At 40.0% G+C, this 18,199-nt stretch overlaps 1 protein-coding gene across 1 annotated transcript in view; it reads left to right on the top strand.

Moving 5' to 3' along the window:
- ccbe1 (collagen and calcium binding EGF domains 1) overlaps positions 1-13,456 on the top strand; it is a 46,318-nt gene extending 32,862 nt beyond the window's left edge. Inside the window, exons 6-11 of the mRNA XM_080419599.1 lie at positions 1,500-1,606; positions 4,443-4,551; positions 4,825-4,964; positions 6,757-6,792; positions 8,487-8,522; positions 12,275-13,456. Coding sequence (XP_080275725.1) covers positions 1,500-1,606; positions 4,443-4,551; positions 4,825-4,964; positions 6,757-6,792; positions 8,487-8,522; positions 12,275-12,523 — 677 coding nt within the window. The 3' untranslated portion in view covers positions 12,524-13,456. The remainder of the gene's footprint in view (positions 1-1,499; positions 1,607-4,442; positions 4,552-4,824; positions 4,965-6,756; positions 6,793-8,486; positions 8,523-12,274) is intronic.
- Positions 13,457-18,199: the final 4,743 nt, after the last annotated feature.

Raw genomic sequence — 18,199 nt, 5'->3', positions numbered from 1 at the left:
TTAGGTAAGGGTGTGTGATTTAAGCTCTGCTGTTCCAGGGTTAATTGATTGGTAGGTGTTTCCAATTGTATTAGTCTAGTCTCTGACACATTTACTAGACCTGTCTCCTGTACAAGCCTAGGATGTTCAGTGACCTAGAACAGTGGGGTTCAGGTAACCACAATGTTACAGTGGTTCAGCTGTAAGTCACTCTTCAGCTATAAAGCCAGTTAACTTTTAGTGATAGGCTAGCAGGACTCAAGGGTTTGGGTTTTAATATTTTAAGCTGCCGATCATTCAGCTGCTATAGAATGTCATCATATCAGTCCTGGTGGTGCTCTGTTTTCAATTATTGAAGACATGACATTAAAGCTCACTATCACTAAATTGTAAACAAATCACAGTTGTGTTCTGCTCTCGTTGCAACATTTGCTATTTCAGGCAATTAATTGTATTTATATTATTATTGTATATCATCATTACTGACTTCTAATAGTGTTTACCAAGGTCCTGGTTACTGGAAAAGGTTCCGTAATAATATACCATGGGTAGTATATTTTATTTATTGCAGATTAGTAAGGTCTGTTTGTTTTTTGTTTTAAGTATATTGTTTACATCTTGAAAATGTGTTTTATTTATTGTACAGCACTGTCGCTCATGTGTTCGGACATGTATTTGTTATTTGTATGAGGGCCATGAGGAAATAAGTCCTGGACTTTATTGTGTATATGTTATTGCTTTTGAAATAAACAAAACTAATCTAAACTAGACACCACAAAGTGAGGATATTAACAACAGTGGTGTGCTCTTATTGCAATGTTTGCTTTTCATTTCACATTACACAAGATCTACATGTAACTCATTTTTAAATCTACAGACAGTAACATGCGCACGCGCGCACACACACACACCAGCCTGATCTCCAGAGATTACCGTAACATGGCACGGAACGAGTGCACTTCATTCCGTGGATAGTCGCCTAGAAACCCCGAAATTGCGTGCATATGTACGGCGAGTCCCACGGTGGGCGTAACCAGTCGCAACCCGGAAAAACCCGGAAGCAGAGCAGTCCCCACAACAAAATTTACGATTCTGTGCCTATCGGTACATAACTCAAACGGCGCTGAGTAGGCACAGGCGAACGTCACACCGTTCAGGACGGCAACTCAGTCGCCTTAGCTCCCTCGGTGGTCCTTCACGGGGTGACAGTTCGCCTGTGACTGCGCGCCTCCGAAATGGTTTTGTCACAAAGGGAGCGCCGTACATATGCACGCAATTTGGGGGTTTCGAGGCGGCTATCCACGGAATGAAGTGCACTCGTTCCGTGCAATGTTACGGTAATCTCTGGAGATCGGGTTGCACACACACACACACACACACACACACACACACACACACACACACACACACACACACACACACACACACACACACACACACACACACACACACACACACACACACACACACACACAGGGTGATGTGTGAATAAACATGGGTGGTTCTTCCCCTCCCGGCAGCTCGTCTCTTTGAGAAGTCTGACAATGTGATGAACACTGGATCCTGCTCAGCCACCTGTGAGGATTTTCACCAGATCAAGATGTCTGTCATGCAGCTCAAACAAAAGGTATTGGTAACAAAATAAACAAACAAAGTGCTCACCTGTCCATCTGAAAAATGCTACATTTACTGCATGAAACTGTACTTTAATTATGTGTACCCGTTGACAACTACTTTGTCATACAGTAATTTCTCTTGGCACAGTTCTAACTATTATGTGGTTATATTACATGATCCCAGAGGGTGAATATTAAACACATCTGCAAGGTCTGGGACTGTTTTGTTTATTTAATACTGTACCACCAAGAGCTTTCCAAAGAAGGTTTTCCCAAAGAATCTACACTTGCCAATATTTCACACACACAACATCGGGCAGGTATTTACAACTCTCTTCAGATGCATTAGATCACTTTATTGTCTGATAAAAGAAATGCAGAAATAGTTTGTACTGTAGTTAGTTCATTGGTGCCTTTGGTCTGTAGGTGTGAATTGCCTGCAGATCTGTGTGAAACTGAGCAATGTGGTAACATTTTGTCACTGTCTGGTGGAAACCTTGTATCTCCATATTTCATTTTTTTATTTTTATTAATACCCTACTACTACTACTAAAAAAGTAGTGAACACATCATTACTCGTTGTGAGCTTGTAAATAGCTATTTTCATTATGTTATAGAATTCTGAAAGTGAACGTGAAAGGGGTTAAGTCTGTGACTAAATAGCAACTACGTTAGATCCATTGGAACAACAGGTTCTTTTTTCCATTTCCTCAAAAGCAAAGGTTTTGGTACATACAAGGTTTCCACCTGGCAGCGACGATTTCCCCCTGTGTATTCGCAGGCTTAACTTTCCAAATGTGTCCTGTCAACGGCAGCTCTCAGCACCCTGGCCTGTAACAAATGATATATCACTTGCAGCTGTGTGGTCTACCAGCTCTTTGAGGCGATATGTACCTTTTTGTTTTCTTAATGTCATGACATTAAGAAAACGATCTTGCAATATGTATTTGGATCTGCTCTGTAAGAATGCTGATGAGTGTGGTTGGTTGGATAGGTATATGGTGTTTGTTACATACGATAGCTGGATGAGATTTTGTAACAACATACAGTACAGCACATAGCCGATTGCGTTGTGGGTTCGTGTGTAGATTTGCTATTTTTCTAAATTTTGACAAAAGGGGAATGCCAGGTTAAAAAGTGCATCGTTAATTCACATCAGCCAAGCAATCATATTCTCATAGCAATTTTTTGTTTGATAAATTGAATACTGTATTAGTCAGAAATGTAAACAGCATGAGGTACAGTCAGACATTAAAAGGAGTCTAAAAGGATAACACAAAAAAGTCCTGGGGACATGTTTCCATTGTGGGCCTATGTATTCAATTCATCAGCATAGCATAAAAAATAACACAAGAAATGAATTGTAAATAACCTGCATGCTTTATCAAAGCTGGAACTGGTTGCACTGTTAACTCTGATAACCAATGTTACTGTGTTTTCTCTGTTACTATCTCTGTTCTTTAATCTTATCTTATGACTTATTTAATATCATGTACATTTGAAGAAAACAGTACAATAGCCTGAGGAGGCATTAGTGTTTATTGTATCAATGTCACAATACATTAAAGTCCGTTCCTTGATTGCATACAATTTACTATTGCTGATGGAACTGCAGAGAAAAAGGACTAAAAGGATTTGTACCCTCACTTTTAAATTCAATTCAGGATGACTCGTGTGTGTGTGTATTTGTGTACACACACACACACACACACATGCGAGTGTGCATGATGTGCGCACGCTTTGCAGATGCCAATGATGGTGTACAGGGATCAAAGATGTTTTTTCAATCCCACTTAAAGCCCTTTTCCTTAGCATATAGAGAGTTTCCTGCTATTCCAACTGCCTGAATTACAATTACAAGTCTGCTGCATGTGGAAGATCAACTTTAATCGCATGGCACACTTCACTTGAAGCTGGTCTTTGAATATATCATTTTTGTGCCTCTGCCAGCGGACAGCCGCGGCCGGAGGGATTATTTTTCCGGGTTGTTCCTATGACTGCAGGTCTGTGCGTCCATCCCAACCTCATGAGCATGATATGTCAGGAACGCCTTGAGGGAATTTCATGACATTTGGCACATACAGTAAGCCTACTTGGACTCAAGGATGAACTGATTAGAAGTAGGTGGTCATTGGTCAACGATCAAATGTCACTGTGACCTCACAAACACGTTCATTACATTCCTTCAAAGACTTCACTACATAAACTATGAGTCTGGACAGACATGGATGTTATTGTAAACTGCAATTGGTTGGCAGAGGCATGCAACCACAAAGCTGTCATTCTAGGTTCATCCTGTATGACCCAATACTGTAACATTTACAAGCAGTGGATAACGTGCATGTTCAGCATTCTCTAGAATAGGGACAACCGGGTGGCACAGGGGTAAAGTACCTTCCCACCACCGTGGAGACTTGGACTTGATTCCTCCACGGTGCCCCCGGCTTGGCCATGTTCACGGGTTGGGAAGCTGGCAGGGGTGCCCGTTCAGCAGGGAGTGGAACTGGGAGAGGAGCGATAGCATGTTCCTTCACTTTTATTACACCCTCATGGTGAAACTCCTCACTGTCAGGTGAATAGAAGCGGCTGGTGACTCCATGTGTATCAGGAGAGACACCCTCCCCAAGACCAATCAGTAGGTGTTGACCGTGAAGGGGACAGTGACAGTATAATTTGAATAATAAATACATTGATCAAAAACATCTGATTAGAATGCCTTATTGAGTTGGTATGAGTTATAAAGTTTAAAATTATGTAAATGTTTTCCACCAAGCACAATAAGATTGATTGATTTTCTTTTCTTTTTTTTTATCAGCTCATTCATTCATCTATCCATTCCTATTTCAGATCACCATGCTTCCAAACAATCCTGAGGTCCACGAGCAGATGACCAATGACAAAATGTTCACTTCACACTCATTCTTACCAAGAGCCCCTGGTCTGACTGGCCCACCAGGTAAAACAAAATTTATAGTATGTTTGGTTACCAGCGCAGTTGTAATAGAATAGCAATAGAAATATTTTAAATGCATTTGGAAAGAGTTGAAACAGAATGACTGAACTGCACCCAGAGAGCTGTTAGAAAAAAGAAACTTGCCATTTGGAGCACATGCACACGAAGAAGAACCTGTACGGATAAATATTTTCGGGCAGCTCTAGCAGGGATTAACTAAAGTCCTGCGATTGAACTTGTTTTGCGTTACTTCGGTCATTTTATTGATTGTTTTAGGAGAGCCAGGCCCAGAGGGGCCCCCGGGACATAGAGGACTACTTGGCCCTCCTGGTCCTCCTGGCCCCAGAGGACTGATGGGACCCATCGGACCTTCACCAGACCTGTCTCACATCAAACAGGGCCGACGAGGACCCATGGTCAGTAGAAATACCTTGGCTATAAATAATGAAGTTTTATGATACCTGCATAAAAAAATGATAATAATAATAAAACATTACACACCACAGAAACTCCATCCACACAATGTTCATTCCAGACATTAGATAAGCATCTACATTCAGCTGAGAGACTGCATTGGTTCTCAATCATTTCAGATGGGGGTCCACGGCCAAATACATATTAATTTGGGGGTCCTTGACAAAAAGTTTGAGAACAGTGCTCCTAGTGCGTGTGTGTGCGTGCGTGAGTACGTTTGTGTGTGTGTCTGAGTGAGTGTCCTGACTGTGACCTCCCTGGCTGTTGATGTTCTCTCCTGGGGCTTCTAGGACACAGCTCACAGCTCTCGTTCTCAATGTCCTTGTCTTCTCTGCTCATTGGTTCAGCCCCGGGAGAGCCGTTGTGGATTTATCCTCCTGAACAGAGCCTGGGTGGGAGCCAGACAAGACACCCTGCATCGACATCATGCAGGGGAAAAATACCAAAACCTCAAAATGACAAATGCCAAAGATAGATTGAAAATCATACCTCCCCCCTGCCAATATCCAATATTCATGCATACACACACACACACACACACACACACACACACACACACACACACACACACACACACACACACACACACACACACACACACACACACACACACACACACAGAGACTCGCACACACACGTGCTGCCAAGATTTGAGTGCAAGATGAAAAGTCCACTAGTCTAGTTGACATATGTTAATGATAATAACAGCAGAGAAGTTTGGATGGATTTGCTGGATGCTTGTGTGGTGTTTTCATTGGCTCGCCGCTTGGTGAGGGTCATGTGTCATCTTGTCTTTGTGAGTTGACCGTACCACTTTCATGTTCAGGACCTGCGTCCAGAACGTGTGGTATAATGACAGCGGAGATATATTCATGCGTATAGTAGTTTGGGGGTTGGGAAATCTCTACTATTTATGCAAGCTTGGATGTTGAAATATCAGCCTTTCAACACCTTCAGCTACTCATGCGATTCACCAGGACAGACCGTGAGCTACAGTACATAACACTGTTTTTACAGGAGATGAGCAATTTATGAACTATGTAATGTGGCACAGTCGTGTGTGTGCGTGTGTCTGTCTCTGTCAGCTTGCCCGAGCACATGGGCTCCAAATTGGATTCATTCATCATCATCATCATCATTTTATTTATTTTAAACCTTGGAAAACACATTATCAATGTGGGGAGAGGGGGGGGGGGTCATTCACAAAAGAGCAATGTTTATATGGTACTCTTTGGACTATTATATTAGTTAGTATACACAAGGGTTGGGTGCTGACCAAAACAGGACAGATCCCCCCTTCATACTGAATTAGTTGCCAAGAGGATCTGCCGCCATACCAAAGGTCGAAATTTGTTTGACTGCATCTCAGGGTTTCCAGGGTGACGTGTGTGGAGCACGGTATGAGTCACCAGACTGACCTGAAGATCAGTCCAACAACTAATGTGATGTCCCACACACCTCATGATTATGATGATCAAGAAGGATTTGCAGAGACAAAGCCCTTCCACTGACGTCAACTCAGAAACGGACTGAGCGAACGGGCCAAAGTAGATCCTCAATAATCTTCTCTGATGGACCACAATGATGAGATCAGTGATACGTTTATTAGCTCCTAGAAGGAATTTTGTCTGCCTGTGAAATCATTTAATAAAACCTCATTAAAATGATACACATGCACACAGATGAAGTGCAACATGATAATCTGATTTGTTTTGTTTTGTTTTATTTTAACAGGGGCCTCCAGGAGCGCCTGGAAAAGATGGCATGAAGGTAAGAATTCACATCTAGTCATGCTTTGTCTATTATTTCAATTAACATGAGTTATTCAATGGTTGTCAACAGTTCTAAGCAGGAGTGCTTGTTGGATCTAGTGAGTAGTAATAAACATGAGACTAAGGAGTTATACAGGCAGTTTTGTCAGAATCATATATACAGTAACTGCAAAAAAGACTAAAATGTCTCCCAGCATTAAAAACGTAAGCTGTTAAATTCAAAAATAGCAGGACAATCTAGTCTGTGTGTAACTGGCAGTATATCCACTGTCTATACCTGTGGTGTCGGGTCCTTAGTACCCTATACCCCCAGTGATGATATGCAGCCCCTCCTCACAACGTGTCACGTTTTTCACCTATAATGACTCGAAATAGGGACGCCAGGTTGAAATGGTTAAAGGTCTTTACGGGGGCTTACCGAACACGTACAGTATGTACATTCAATCAATCTCACGATTTATCGATCTCATAAAAATGGCATACTTGTATCCGTTCCATCTATTTTATCGCTGTGTAATATTGCCATTCTGTGTGGTTGTACTCATAACACAATTCAAAAATATATATTTTCAGGTGAATTAAACGCACAAAACAGTAAGGTTACTGACTCCAGAAACTTTGACTGAAATTAAATCTAATCTAAAATCTAAAGCTAAAGAACTAAACTGTGAACATGTGAAAATGAAAAGTATTTTAAGAAAAAGTATTTAAAAATGTATCAGTATTTTAATTCAGAACACTATTCCTCTGTATGATTAAGTGTCACTGCCTCATTATGGATCTGAGAGGTTCATGTTTTGTTGTATTAGTTAAATAATGACTATTCTGATTGTTGTTGTTGATTGATAGATTATGTTTGTTTGTTTTACAATTACCGTAGACAGGTTATGCAAACCATAGTGGACATAATTATAAGAGCAGAAAAAACATATATCTTCATGTTCTATACCTCCACAGTAATCTGTGCTTGCTTTAGTTGATTGATAATTTAGGGAACCGTGAAGGTGTTTTTTTAACCTCCTACTTTGCTATTCTCTCACCACAGCTTGGGCGCTTTTGTGGATAGATTTAAGGGCGATAGCGATCTATCTCTCTAAGTAACAAACTCGAACCATCTGCCAAAACACTCACAGCCCCAGTGTGACCCTGAACATCAGTAACAACCACAGAAGTTAATTCAGTGTGTGTAAGCTACCTTAGATCAACAGGCGGCCATGATACTCTCTGCAGTCTGGCAATCTGAGCATTTATCCTTTGTTGAACAATAATTTTTAATTAAATGTCGAAACTTTTGCGAACAATGTAAAGGTAATATTTCCTAAATGTGTGTGTGTGTGTGTGTGTGTATATATAGATATATATGTATGTATAGAGATTTTTGAAACTTTTAGAAAAATAGGAAGAGAATTTGACCAAAATAGGGACGCCAGAATAAGGATACGTAAATAGGTATGCCAAAATAGGGCTGCCAGAATAGGTATGCCTATGGGACGCCTACAGTATTTGGCCAAAATAGGGATGCCAAGTTGAAAGTGGTTAAATATTAATCTCTTCCTCAAGTCGGTTTTCTCTTCCTTTTCCTAGACCCCCAAGAAGATGCCCTGATCAGAATACAATGAATTATTTCCATGCTTCTTCCCACTGTAAGTTACTGTAACTCATCTAAACCAAATATTTGTTTTGTTTCTCCAGGGGGAGAGAGGTTCTGCTGGGCCCTCCGGACCACCAGTAAGACTGCCTATCTATACACTACACATGAAATACTGTTATTATATAAAACACCATCTCTCTGTAAGATGGTGTATAGAAATACAACAAAAAGATCATGTCAATCTGTATGTAAATAGTGTTATCATACACAACACACATTAATGTGACCGACATCTGGTAACACTAACCTAGTGTTTATTAATGATATGCATGTAATGTTAATAATTGACAATATATATAACTTACCAAGTACACTGACGGACACTGAAAAGTTGTAACAATATTTTTATTTTAGATCATAACCTAAACAGTGCAAAGCAGCTCGTGGTGTTAAGGGCTTAGTTGACATACTCAGTTGCACACAGTGTTGCCCAACTAACTATAACTCCGACTTTAGCCACCCTAGGAGCAGTGATGGGCAAGTAGTTATAATTACTAGTTACTGCTTTCAAAAAGTAACTTAGTTATTAACTTAGTAGTTTCACAGAAAATACCTTTTGTGAAACTTAGTAGTTACCACGCCTCCATGTTAAAGTTGTACAATGCAGAATCACAAATAACGATTTTTAGCAACCTCTGCTGGTCACTACCGTCACTGCATACAATTTCCGTAGTCCTCGATTACCCAGAATTCCATTCGTTTTCACCGGAAGCCGGAAGCGTTTCAAAAAGCGATCTTTTAATTGTTTTATACTATCTACGGATCGTTTCTCTTAGCCAGTGGAGCATTAGTTACCATGAGCTGTGCTTTCTTTTTCTGTTATTTTTCGATCTTCCAATCCTACATTCTCTTAACACATCAGGTGCCAGCATTTTTTCATAACAACTTACGTTGGGTGCCAGCATTCTCCCCATTGACTGCGCTTTGCTGTTTAAAGCTCTAGACTCCACGAGGAGCAAATCCATGTAAAAAAAAACATCCATTCATGTTGCGCGATGACCCTGGCTACAGCCTGGAACGATAACATTTCACTCGCGAGTTACAATGGGGGGGGATCGCGCATCGTGCATGACCGGTTTTCCCCACCGGAAACAGATTCGGAGATAAAGGTGTTTTAAAGAAGGAAATAGACAGGAAGTGGATGGGAGCCATGTTTTTGTTTCCGGTGATCTATCTGGCCTATCCTTCTCAAGATCACAATGGGTACTCCCAGAGCTGCTCTAGCCCCGCCCGTGTGGAGAAAAACGAAAAAAACAAAAAGACATATTTCACGGTCTGGACCGTGTTCGGCACCGGACCGCTACTCTGCGCAAACACGGTTCAGACCGTGTTTGGCACCCGATGTGTTAAAATCAGCGTGAGGTTCCTTTTTGTTATTAGCGCGGTATTTCCTGGCCAAACAGGAAACAGTTGCGGTAGTTCCTGGCCGACGTCATGACGTCGGCCAGGACGTCGGCCACGACGTCATGACGTTGGCCAGGAACGTCATTTTCCCGGGAAAGTCCCCCCCGTCCACGTTCAATAGAAAATATATAAATAAAAGGCTTCCGGGGGTGAAATTCATGGAGTGGGTGTTGTGAAACTTTTGCCACTCACAAAAGATATACAATTTAACTTTAGTTTTGTTGAAAACGTTACCTAGTATGCCTTTAAATTCGGCATAGGCTGGCCAAAAAAGAAGAAGAAAAAAGGCTGTTTCAGCCTACCATCCGGTCACCACCCGGTGAATTCACATTATCATGTGTCTTCTGCAGACCGATCTTGCAGAAACCAAAAAGTGGAAGTGGCCCTGAGCGCAGACGCTGATTGGTTCTTCCACTGTTTGGTTTCTGCAAAACGGCCACTCAGCGCTATCTATTGGAACTATCTGTAGGATACCGGCAGGCGGCAGAGGCGTCATTGCACATTGAAAATGTTTGCCTATAACATGCCCAAAATATGTTAATAAATGTATGGTTTCAGTCAGACAAGAAAACACATTTCATGTCGGGTGTGCATTGAGATGCACAGTGAGTCAGTGTTTATCTGGAAACAGATTAATGTGATATCAATGTAAAGCGCTTTGGATAAAAGCGCTATATAAATGCACCATTTACTTTATTTTACTTATATGCAAAAAATAACTGATTTTGAGTTTAAATGTGAACACTAGGGGATGGTAATTGCCATCCCCTGAGACCCCAAAGGACACCCCTGGATACCGGGATTGCCTTCCCATTTTTTATAGGATACTGAAAAAGTTAAGAATTGATCGCCCCCCTCAGCCGGATCTTAGCGACAACACGGGACAGAGTCCCTGAACTGCAGTGAGCGGAGGGGGAGGTCACAGACGGGGTATAGTGTGAAAGTAGAAGTCGGATTAAAAAATAATCCTCACATAAGGTAGGCTAACGAGTAAAGAGCCCGTTTAAATTTCCGTAACTGTAACAGCATTATTGAATTGGTAAGAGTAATTAGTTACACTACTAGTTAACGGGAAAAGTAGTGGTGTTACAGTAACGTGTTAGTCCCAAAACTGCCTAAAAGTCTTGCCTACAACACAGATACAGTATGGGTCCATTTTTACACTCTCAGAGTGAAATTAACCCACTGGATGTTTCTGTGTAGATAAAGAGTGAAAATAATGTTAAAAAATGTTTGTTTACAATGTCATCAGGTTCTCTACTTCTGTGTCACCTAAGCTTCAAAGCTATCTTCTACAGTATATCTAATTTAGCAAAAAACTAATTTCAAGTCAAGGCTGTATTTTCTTTCACACATTTAAAACTTTTTTTTAATAAATGGCAAAAACCCAAAACGACCACAGAATTATTTGTTTTCGTAATTATTTGTTTTTATACAAATGTGGATCTTCTGAGATTTTTTTATAGAGCAGGTCATATTCAATTTCCCTTGAATATCTTTGCTTGACCATTGCTGCTCTGCAATGACTTCATAGGGGGTTCTAAGTCATATCGTGGGGGGCTTTGGTCCATTAGATACATTGACCACACAAAGTCATTAGTAAAACTTTCTCAGCAGCAATCCTGAACAGCCCATTGATGAATTGCATTTGTCTTTTTATTATAGAATTAACCTCAGTTTTTCACCCATGCCAAGCGAGAGGAGCAGTGGTTGCCATCTTGACACCATGTTTTTCACATTAGTTATATGCTGGGCGGTTTGAATTTCTACCATGAAGTCCACACATCTGTAAGGAAGGCAGGCAACAGGAAAGAGGTTCTTATTTTGTGTGATGAATTGCAAAGGGCAGAGGTCAATGAATAGTCACCTTGCTATTCGATTCAGAGACAGAAAAGGATGAGACAGCTATGAACAGTCAAAGTTTCATCCCATAGATAAAACGGAGACTGAGAAGGAATAAACTTCATATTAATGTATAGCTATACCTATTAACTAGCAGTGTTCAAGTAAATTGTATTTGTCTTGCACATTCATAAACGGTGCCATGCCATTGTTCCGAAGTACCATTGGTCCGACAGCATGCATTATAACTAAGCCTAAACCTAACCTCACACTAGACTGACTAACCTAACATTTTTCGGACTATTGGGATGTCGGAATAATGGGCCATTGTAACATTGTTTTTGAAAAGCGCTTTATAAATCAAGTTTATTATATTATTATTGTTATTATAACTATTGAGCTAGTTAGAATATAAAACCGTAATGCAGATAATCAAAAGTAACATATATTGTCATTCCACCAGTGAAATGACATAGCATAACAGCATGATCATACTTAAGTAAGTCCTCTCCATTTCAAAAGAACATAAGGATGACTAAACTCTTGAATTTTCCATTGATTTTTTGTTGTGCCTGACCCTCAGGGACCACCAGGCTCCTTTGACTTCCTGCTCCTACTAATGGCAGACATACGCAATGATATTGCTGATCTGCAGAGCAAGGTGTACGGCCGACCGATGCATTCCTCAGGGGACGACAACATCCCCATGGTCCCCGACAGCTGGAGGGACAATCAGGACAGCCTAGATATGGGCTCTGGGGAAGATTTCAAAGACCAAAAACCCTGGATTGGTGGAGGATTAAAGAGGAACCGCAAAAGGAAACCATTTTGAGACTGATCAGACTGGTTGGACAATTTGAAGACTCCATTCCATTGCTTGGTTGTGGCAGGTGTAAATATTAAATGTGTTTTATTTAACTAATTATAAAACATAATGTATGCCTTTTGATCAGAGATATCTATTTTTGTATTTTGCAAGATTGTGTATTTCTATTTTTTTGTACATTGAATGTCTTAGCTCTATATTATTTTCCACCAAATCCTTCAGGCCTTCTTGTCTTGTTTGGTGAATTCTGTCCCAACATCAACAGCACTCAAATCAAACTTCTAAATATGTTTGCCCAGTGTACCTAATCGTTACATACTGTACATTATAATGTATTCTTAAATTGGAACATCCCAGAAAGGTTCATGGGGTTGGGGGGGAGCAAACTGACTGAGTACTTATCTGTGGTGGAAAGGAAAAACTAAATCATGTAGATCTCGGGAATTACATGGGAACGGTGTGGCACCAATGTGGATTTCGGACTTCATGTGGCCAGCCTATGATGTCAGTCGCCTATGTCAATTTGGGCAAGGTTTCGGCCCAATCAAAGTGACTTCTCTATTATAAAATTAAACTTAAATATTTTTGAAAATATTTGAAAATTATATTAAAATGAGTGAAGTTATTGCTGTAGCCTACTTTCACATTTGGCTCTGATTGGTCCAGTGTTTTGCAATATTAGCTTCAGACACACATTAAGACACACACAGACCCCTCTCATTGATGGCTAGCCTCTTGCAGAGCCACGCCGTAAAATCTCATCTAGACCACTAATGGCAGCTTAATGTGGCTTATGTACCTACATCTAAAATGTGAAAAAAAAAATCAATAAATAATGATAAAAAAATAAATAATAAAAATCCCAGCATGTTTAGATCTGCAAATCTGGAGTGAAATTTAATTAATGTTTTGGTGGTAAGTAAGTAAGCGTGTGGTAAGTAAGCAATAATAATAATGATTATGAAATTTCACTGATTAATTTCAATTGCATGATTTTAAAATGTAATGAGTGAATGAGTGAGTGAGTTTTTTGCACATACATTATTGAATCAGGCAAAGTACACTTCCCATTATCTAGTCCTACAATAATTGTATTCTGATATCTACCCTACTTCTGTTACCTACCATAAATATTCATGTATTTGTCATTAAATGTGTGAACTATAGAGAGAAAGTGGCTGTGATTATGAAAGTAGTATTTTGACTTAGAGGAGTGCATCATGGGATCATTCTTGAACATGAATATTCACCCAATCACAGTGAGAATTGTTCATCTTATCCTGTGTATTTGTAAATGTTGTTTGCATGTTAGTCTGTCTCACTCTCCACTGTTGCTAACCAGAACAAAGTGGCGTCATTTTCAGTACAGCAAGGAAAAACACTGTTTCACATTCACAATGAATCATATTGGTGAAATCCCTCAGTCTACTAGCTGTTTCCTGCCACATTATGTTACTGTATGCCCCGTGGGTTTCATAACCTCTCATGTTGCACACACAAGAGCCTTAAATCAACACCTTCCAATATCTAGGTCATTGATCACCTGTTAGCTCACCAACAAACCAGGGTGATCTGTGTGATTGTGAACAGTTAAAACCCACTCAAATAACTCATTAACTCCACTAGATGGCAACCATCACCATTGCAACACTTTTACACTCAGTGTAAAATGCAGTCATTGATGACACTCAGCTGATTGACCATTGTATGGGCCAAGGACCCCTACATTTCTTGACAGCACTACTTTTTTTCTTCTTTTCTTTTCTTTTATAAATAGCCTACATACATTCATTTTTAAACGTATGTAATACACTTTCATTTTCATTCTGTGTTTATAACAGTTTGGCATCTCCAAATATGTGGTTTTCTGTGTGGGATTTAACTTTACATCTGTGTTTCAGTCCCTTCAGTCAGCTGTCCTGCTTAAATATATTTCCCTTCAGTAGTTTCATTTTGATACTCACAATAAAAAAGGCCTTTTAATTTATCCATAAACATTTACCAACAGTTTTGTTTTCAGACACTTTCATCTTCTAACTAAGAATCAACATTTTTGAGCAGATGTTTTCAGATGATTAAAACACTCCAACCTCTGCTTTTGTATTTCAGTACCTGCCATAATCCACTAGATGGCAATCATCACCTTTGCATGGATTTGACCTTATTGACAGGCGGTCTCTTTCTCTCTCAACTGAAGGCAAGTCTGTGTTGTGAACCTCAGTGTGTCTGTCTAATATTTATTTATTTGTTTGTTTGGGGTATTGTATCATCATTGAAAGGGGCAGTAGAGTAAAGTGTTTTTGGTAGGCTACATCCTCTGGGGAGCATAAAGGTGCACAGCAAATTCCATGGATATTCAGGCAGTTTTCAAGATAAATCTTATTTGGGACCATGTGTTGGAAGGACTGACAGCCATAGCTCTTTAGAATCCCACCATCAAAGCAAATTTTACTTTTAGATTTATTAAAACATCCTTTAAACACAGAAACCCACATTTGTTACTACACACAATCTGATTATTGATATTATAATAATAAATTGAACATAATCATAATCTGATTATGTGGCAAAGTCCTTGAGGACATTGAGAACCTTGTCTTTTTTGATGCCTTACTAACCACTTTCAACCTGGTGTCCCTACTTTGGGCAAGTCATAGACAAAAGTATCACAAAAAAGTAAACATATAAAACAAATTCAAACGTATGGAAAATAGTGAAAGTCGCGTTGTGAGCCTTTAAATCACTATTTTCGGTAGCCTCTATCGGCTTAAGTGGGTAAGTAACCCAGAATAAACAATTATAAACAAATACAAAGAGCTTAGACAGATGCCATCTTCATTCAAAACAACATCATTGTTTACCACTGTTGTATTTTCAGAGAATAGGCTACAAATTGCATTAACGTATCATTAAAGAGGAACCTTAAATCAAAGGCCTTAAGACTTTGGACCTAACATCTATTTAACAAACAGCACAAATAGCAAATCATTCATCACCAGGCGATCAAGCCTTACAATATTTCACACACACACACACACACACACACACACACACACACACACACACACACGTACAAGATTCCTATTGCAAATGTTTCATGACGAATTAATTAGTTGCTGTTGGAATGAAGGTTTTAATTAAGTAATCAATTAAAATTAATTGCTTAATTTTATTAGCAACAAACACCCTGAATGGGAACAGAGAGCGGTAGGACAGACTCATACCCAATTAACTAATTGATGCATAACACATTTAGTGGCTCTAACTGCTCCAAAAATCCTCCATTCATTGGAGATCATGGTAGAAAATGCATTTGTTACCCTTCAACATAATTAAAGGACAGTGCAAATTAAATTCTAATGAGGCGAAAGGCACCCTCTTAACATACATCCTCTCCAACCCCCCCGCCCCCAACCCCTTCGAAAAACCCACTGAAAGCTTGCTCTTGTCAAAGCCTAAGTTTAAGGAAGTATTGAGATTGAGAAGACAATAATGAGAGATTGCCAAGAGTGCTTTATATGCTGCACACAGGTAGAGAACTTTGAATGGCTGTTCTTCTGGGACCCCTGGGGGGCCAGTCTTCCCAGGACAACAACACTTGTCCCCTGAGAAAGGAGTCTGCTGAGGAGCCCGGAGAGTGAATGGACATGCACTGCAGCGAGGACAGCTGAATGGCCAGAGGTTCTTAAGTGATTAAACTGTGTTGTGCTGTGCTGGCCTAGTCCCCAATGCACACATGCATGCACGCACGCACGCACGCACGCACGCACGCACGCACACACACACACACACACACACACATACACACACGCACGCACAGGCCTGTATATCCTTCCACCTCTCCCTTTCATTGAGTTATCTTTACTCAGGCTTTGTCTCCATTAATTGGAGCTGATGAGGGACTAATTGGTAGCTTTTTTACAAGACCCGGCACTTAAGCAATAGCGAGCTGAGGGAGGCAGGTATGAGCAGAGTTAATGAGAGGCTTTGCACAAATAAAGGCTTTCAAATGGGCCTGTTTTACAGAATGGTAGAAAGGGAAAGTTTAAGAATATCTTTTGTGTCCCCCACATCTTTCACTTACAGGTATCTGAAAGGAGGGGGTAGGGGGGGGGGGCAGGAGGGCACCCAGTGGTCAGTGAAATGTTGAGCACTTGTGGAAATAAAAGGATCTGTTCTAAATTGTTTGGGGCCCATCGTTTAGTGTGTCTGTAAATAATGAGAAAGGGCTGCTCCTGAAATGAATGTGGCAAAGTCCTTGAGGACAATAAGAGCCCTCTCATCCCCGGACCACACTGGGTTGTGTTGAACCAATCTGGGATAAAGGTTTGACCCTCCTGCTTTGTTAACGCTGAGCCTGTAGTCTATGTGTGCAGAATTGGACCAATTAATAACACATAATTTGAGGTCTATACAAATTCAAATCAGTTAGATAAACCTAAAAGCTGCTGTCCACTACTAAATTTCAAAAGATCAAGATTGAATCTTTACTATCTTCATCCTACCTAAATATGTGAAAGGGATGTATTCATGTTCCATAAGCTCTTCCAACATTATTGTCAAAACAGACGAGGAACATTATGACATTAAGAAAATATTAATCTTTTAAATCAGTTAACCTGAATCTGCATCATGAAGATCCTGACATTTTGTTTTTGTGCTGGCATCCCAACTGCTGTATGATAAATCTTGTGATATTCTTGTGTGTTTTGTGCTGCTGGGGTATGAATAAACACCATGAAGCAACAGGCTTTATTTGGCTGAGCCCTGGTGTCACACTGGAGAGTGACGAGGCTTTTCCCCTATTGTTCCCTATAAGAAACACAAACATCTTTAGATACTTAGAGATCCCCCAAGAAGCTAAACCCCACAGCACAGCATATAAAGCCTGATTTATACTTTGTTGTGCACAGGTGTCGCTCGCCGAAAATAGTCAATCTGGAAGCTCAAGCTTGTAGATCTGCTATTTTTGGCAAGTGACACTGGTGAACAGTGAAGCAAAAATCAAGCATTTGCTGGACATGTTGGTTAAAGAATGCTGGAAATTAAATAGCTAAAATAAATACCATATACCATACCAAATACCATAATACATAAAAAATCAAGCCCCATGTCTTTGCAGTGAAAGCTCCTTAGAGGTGATACAGTTGATTTAGCTTTGACTAATTGTTTTTCTTAAATGCCTAAAGGTTCTGCTTTCCACTTGCTTCAGATAACCACATGATGACGCCCACATTAACTCACTCACTTTCACCAATACTCATGCTGTGATTCTGTCGTAACTGGCTGGCCAAATATTTGGCCAACTAATTAGTAATGTTATTCACAGTCTCAGTGAACTATTAACATCATACAGGCTCAATTGTTCACTAGTAATCACTACCAAAGGAATCATTAGCATTCCTATTGTCATGAAAATCCCACATTTCCTCGTAAAGTCTGACAATTAACTCCCTAATGAAGATCTCTCCACAGAAGAGAGACCTCCACTTTCCCTCTCTAAATCTATTGATGTCTAATTCGGTTTAATAATTTGAAGATGTTACTGCAATGAACAAGAGTGTCAAGAGAACTTTTACTTTGTTGTTTCAAACCTGTGGTGGGATGTGGGAGCTAAACTTGGTTTTATTTGGTCTGAAGCCTTTGACAGATTCTGCATTGATTCATTCATTTTGGAAATGT

Source organism: Gymnoscopelus braueri (assembly GCF_963280865.1).
Source record: "Gymnoscopelus braueri genome assembly, chromosome: 22".
Lineage (NCBI taxonomy): Eukaryota > Metazoa > Chordata > Actinopteri > Myctophiformes > Myctophidae > Gymnoscopelus > Gymnoscopelus braueri.
This window is presented reverse-complemented; position numbering and strand designations above follow the sequence as displayed.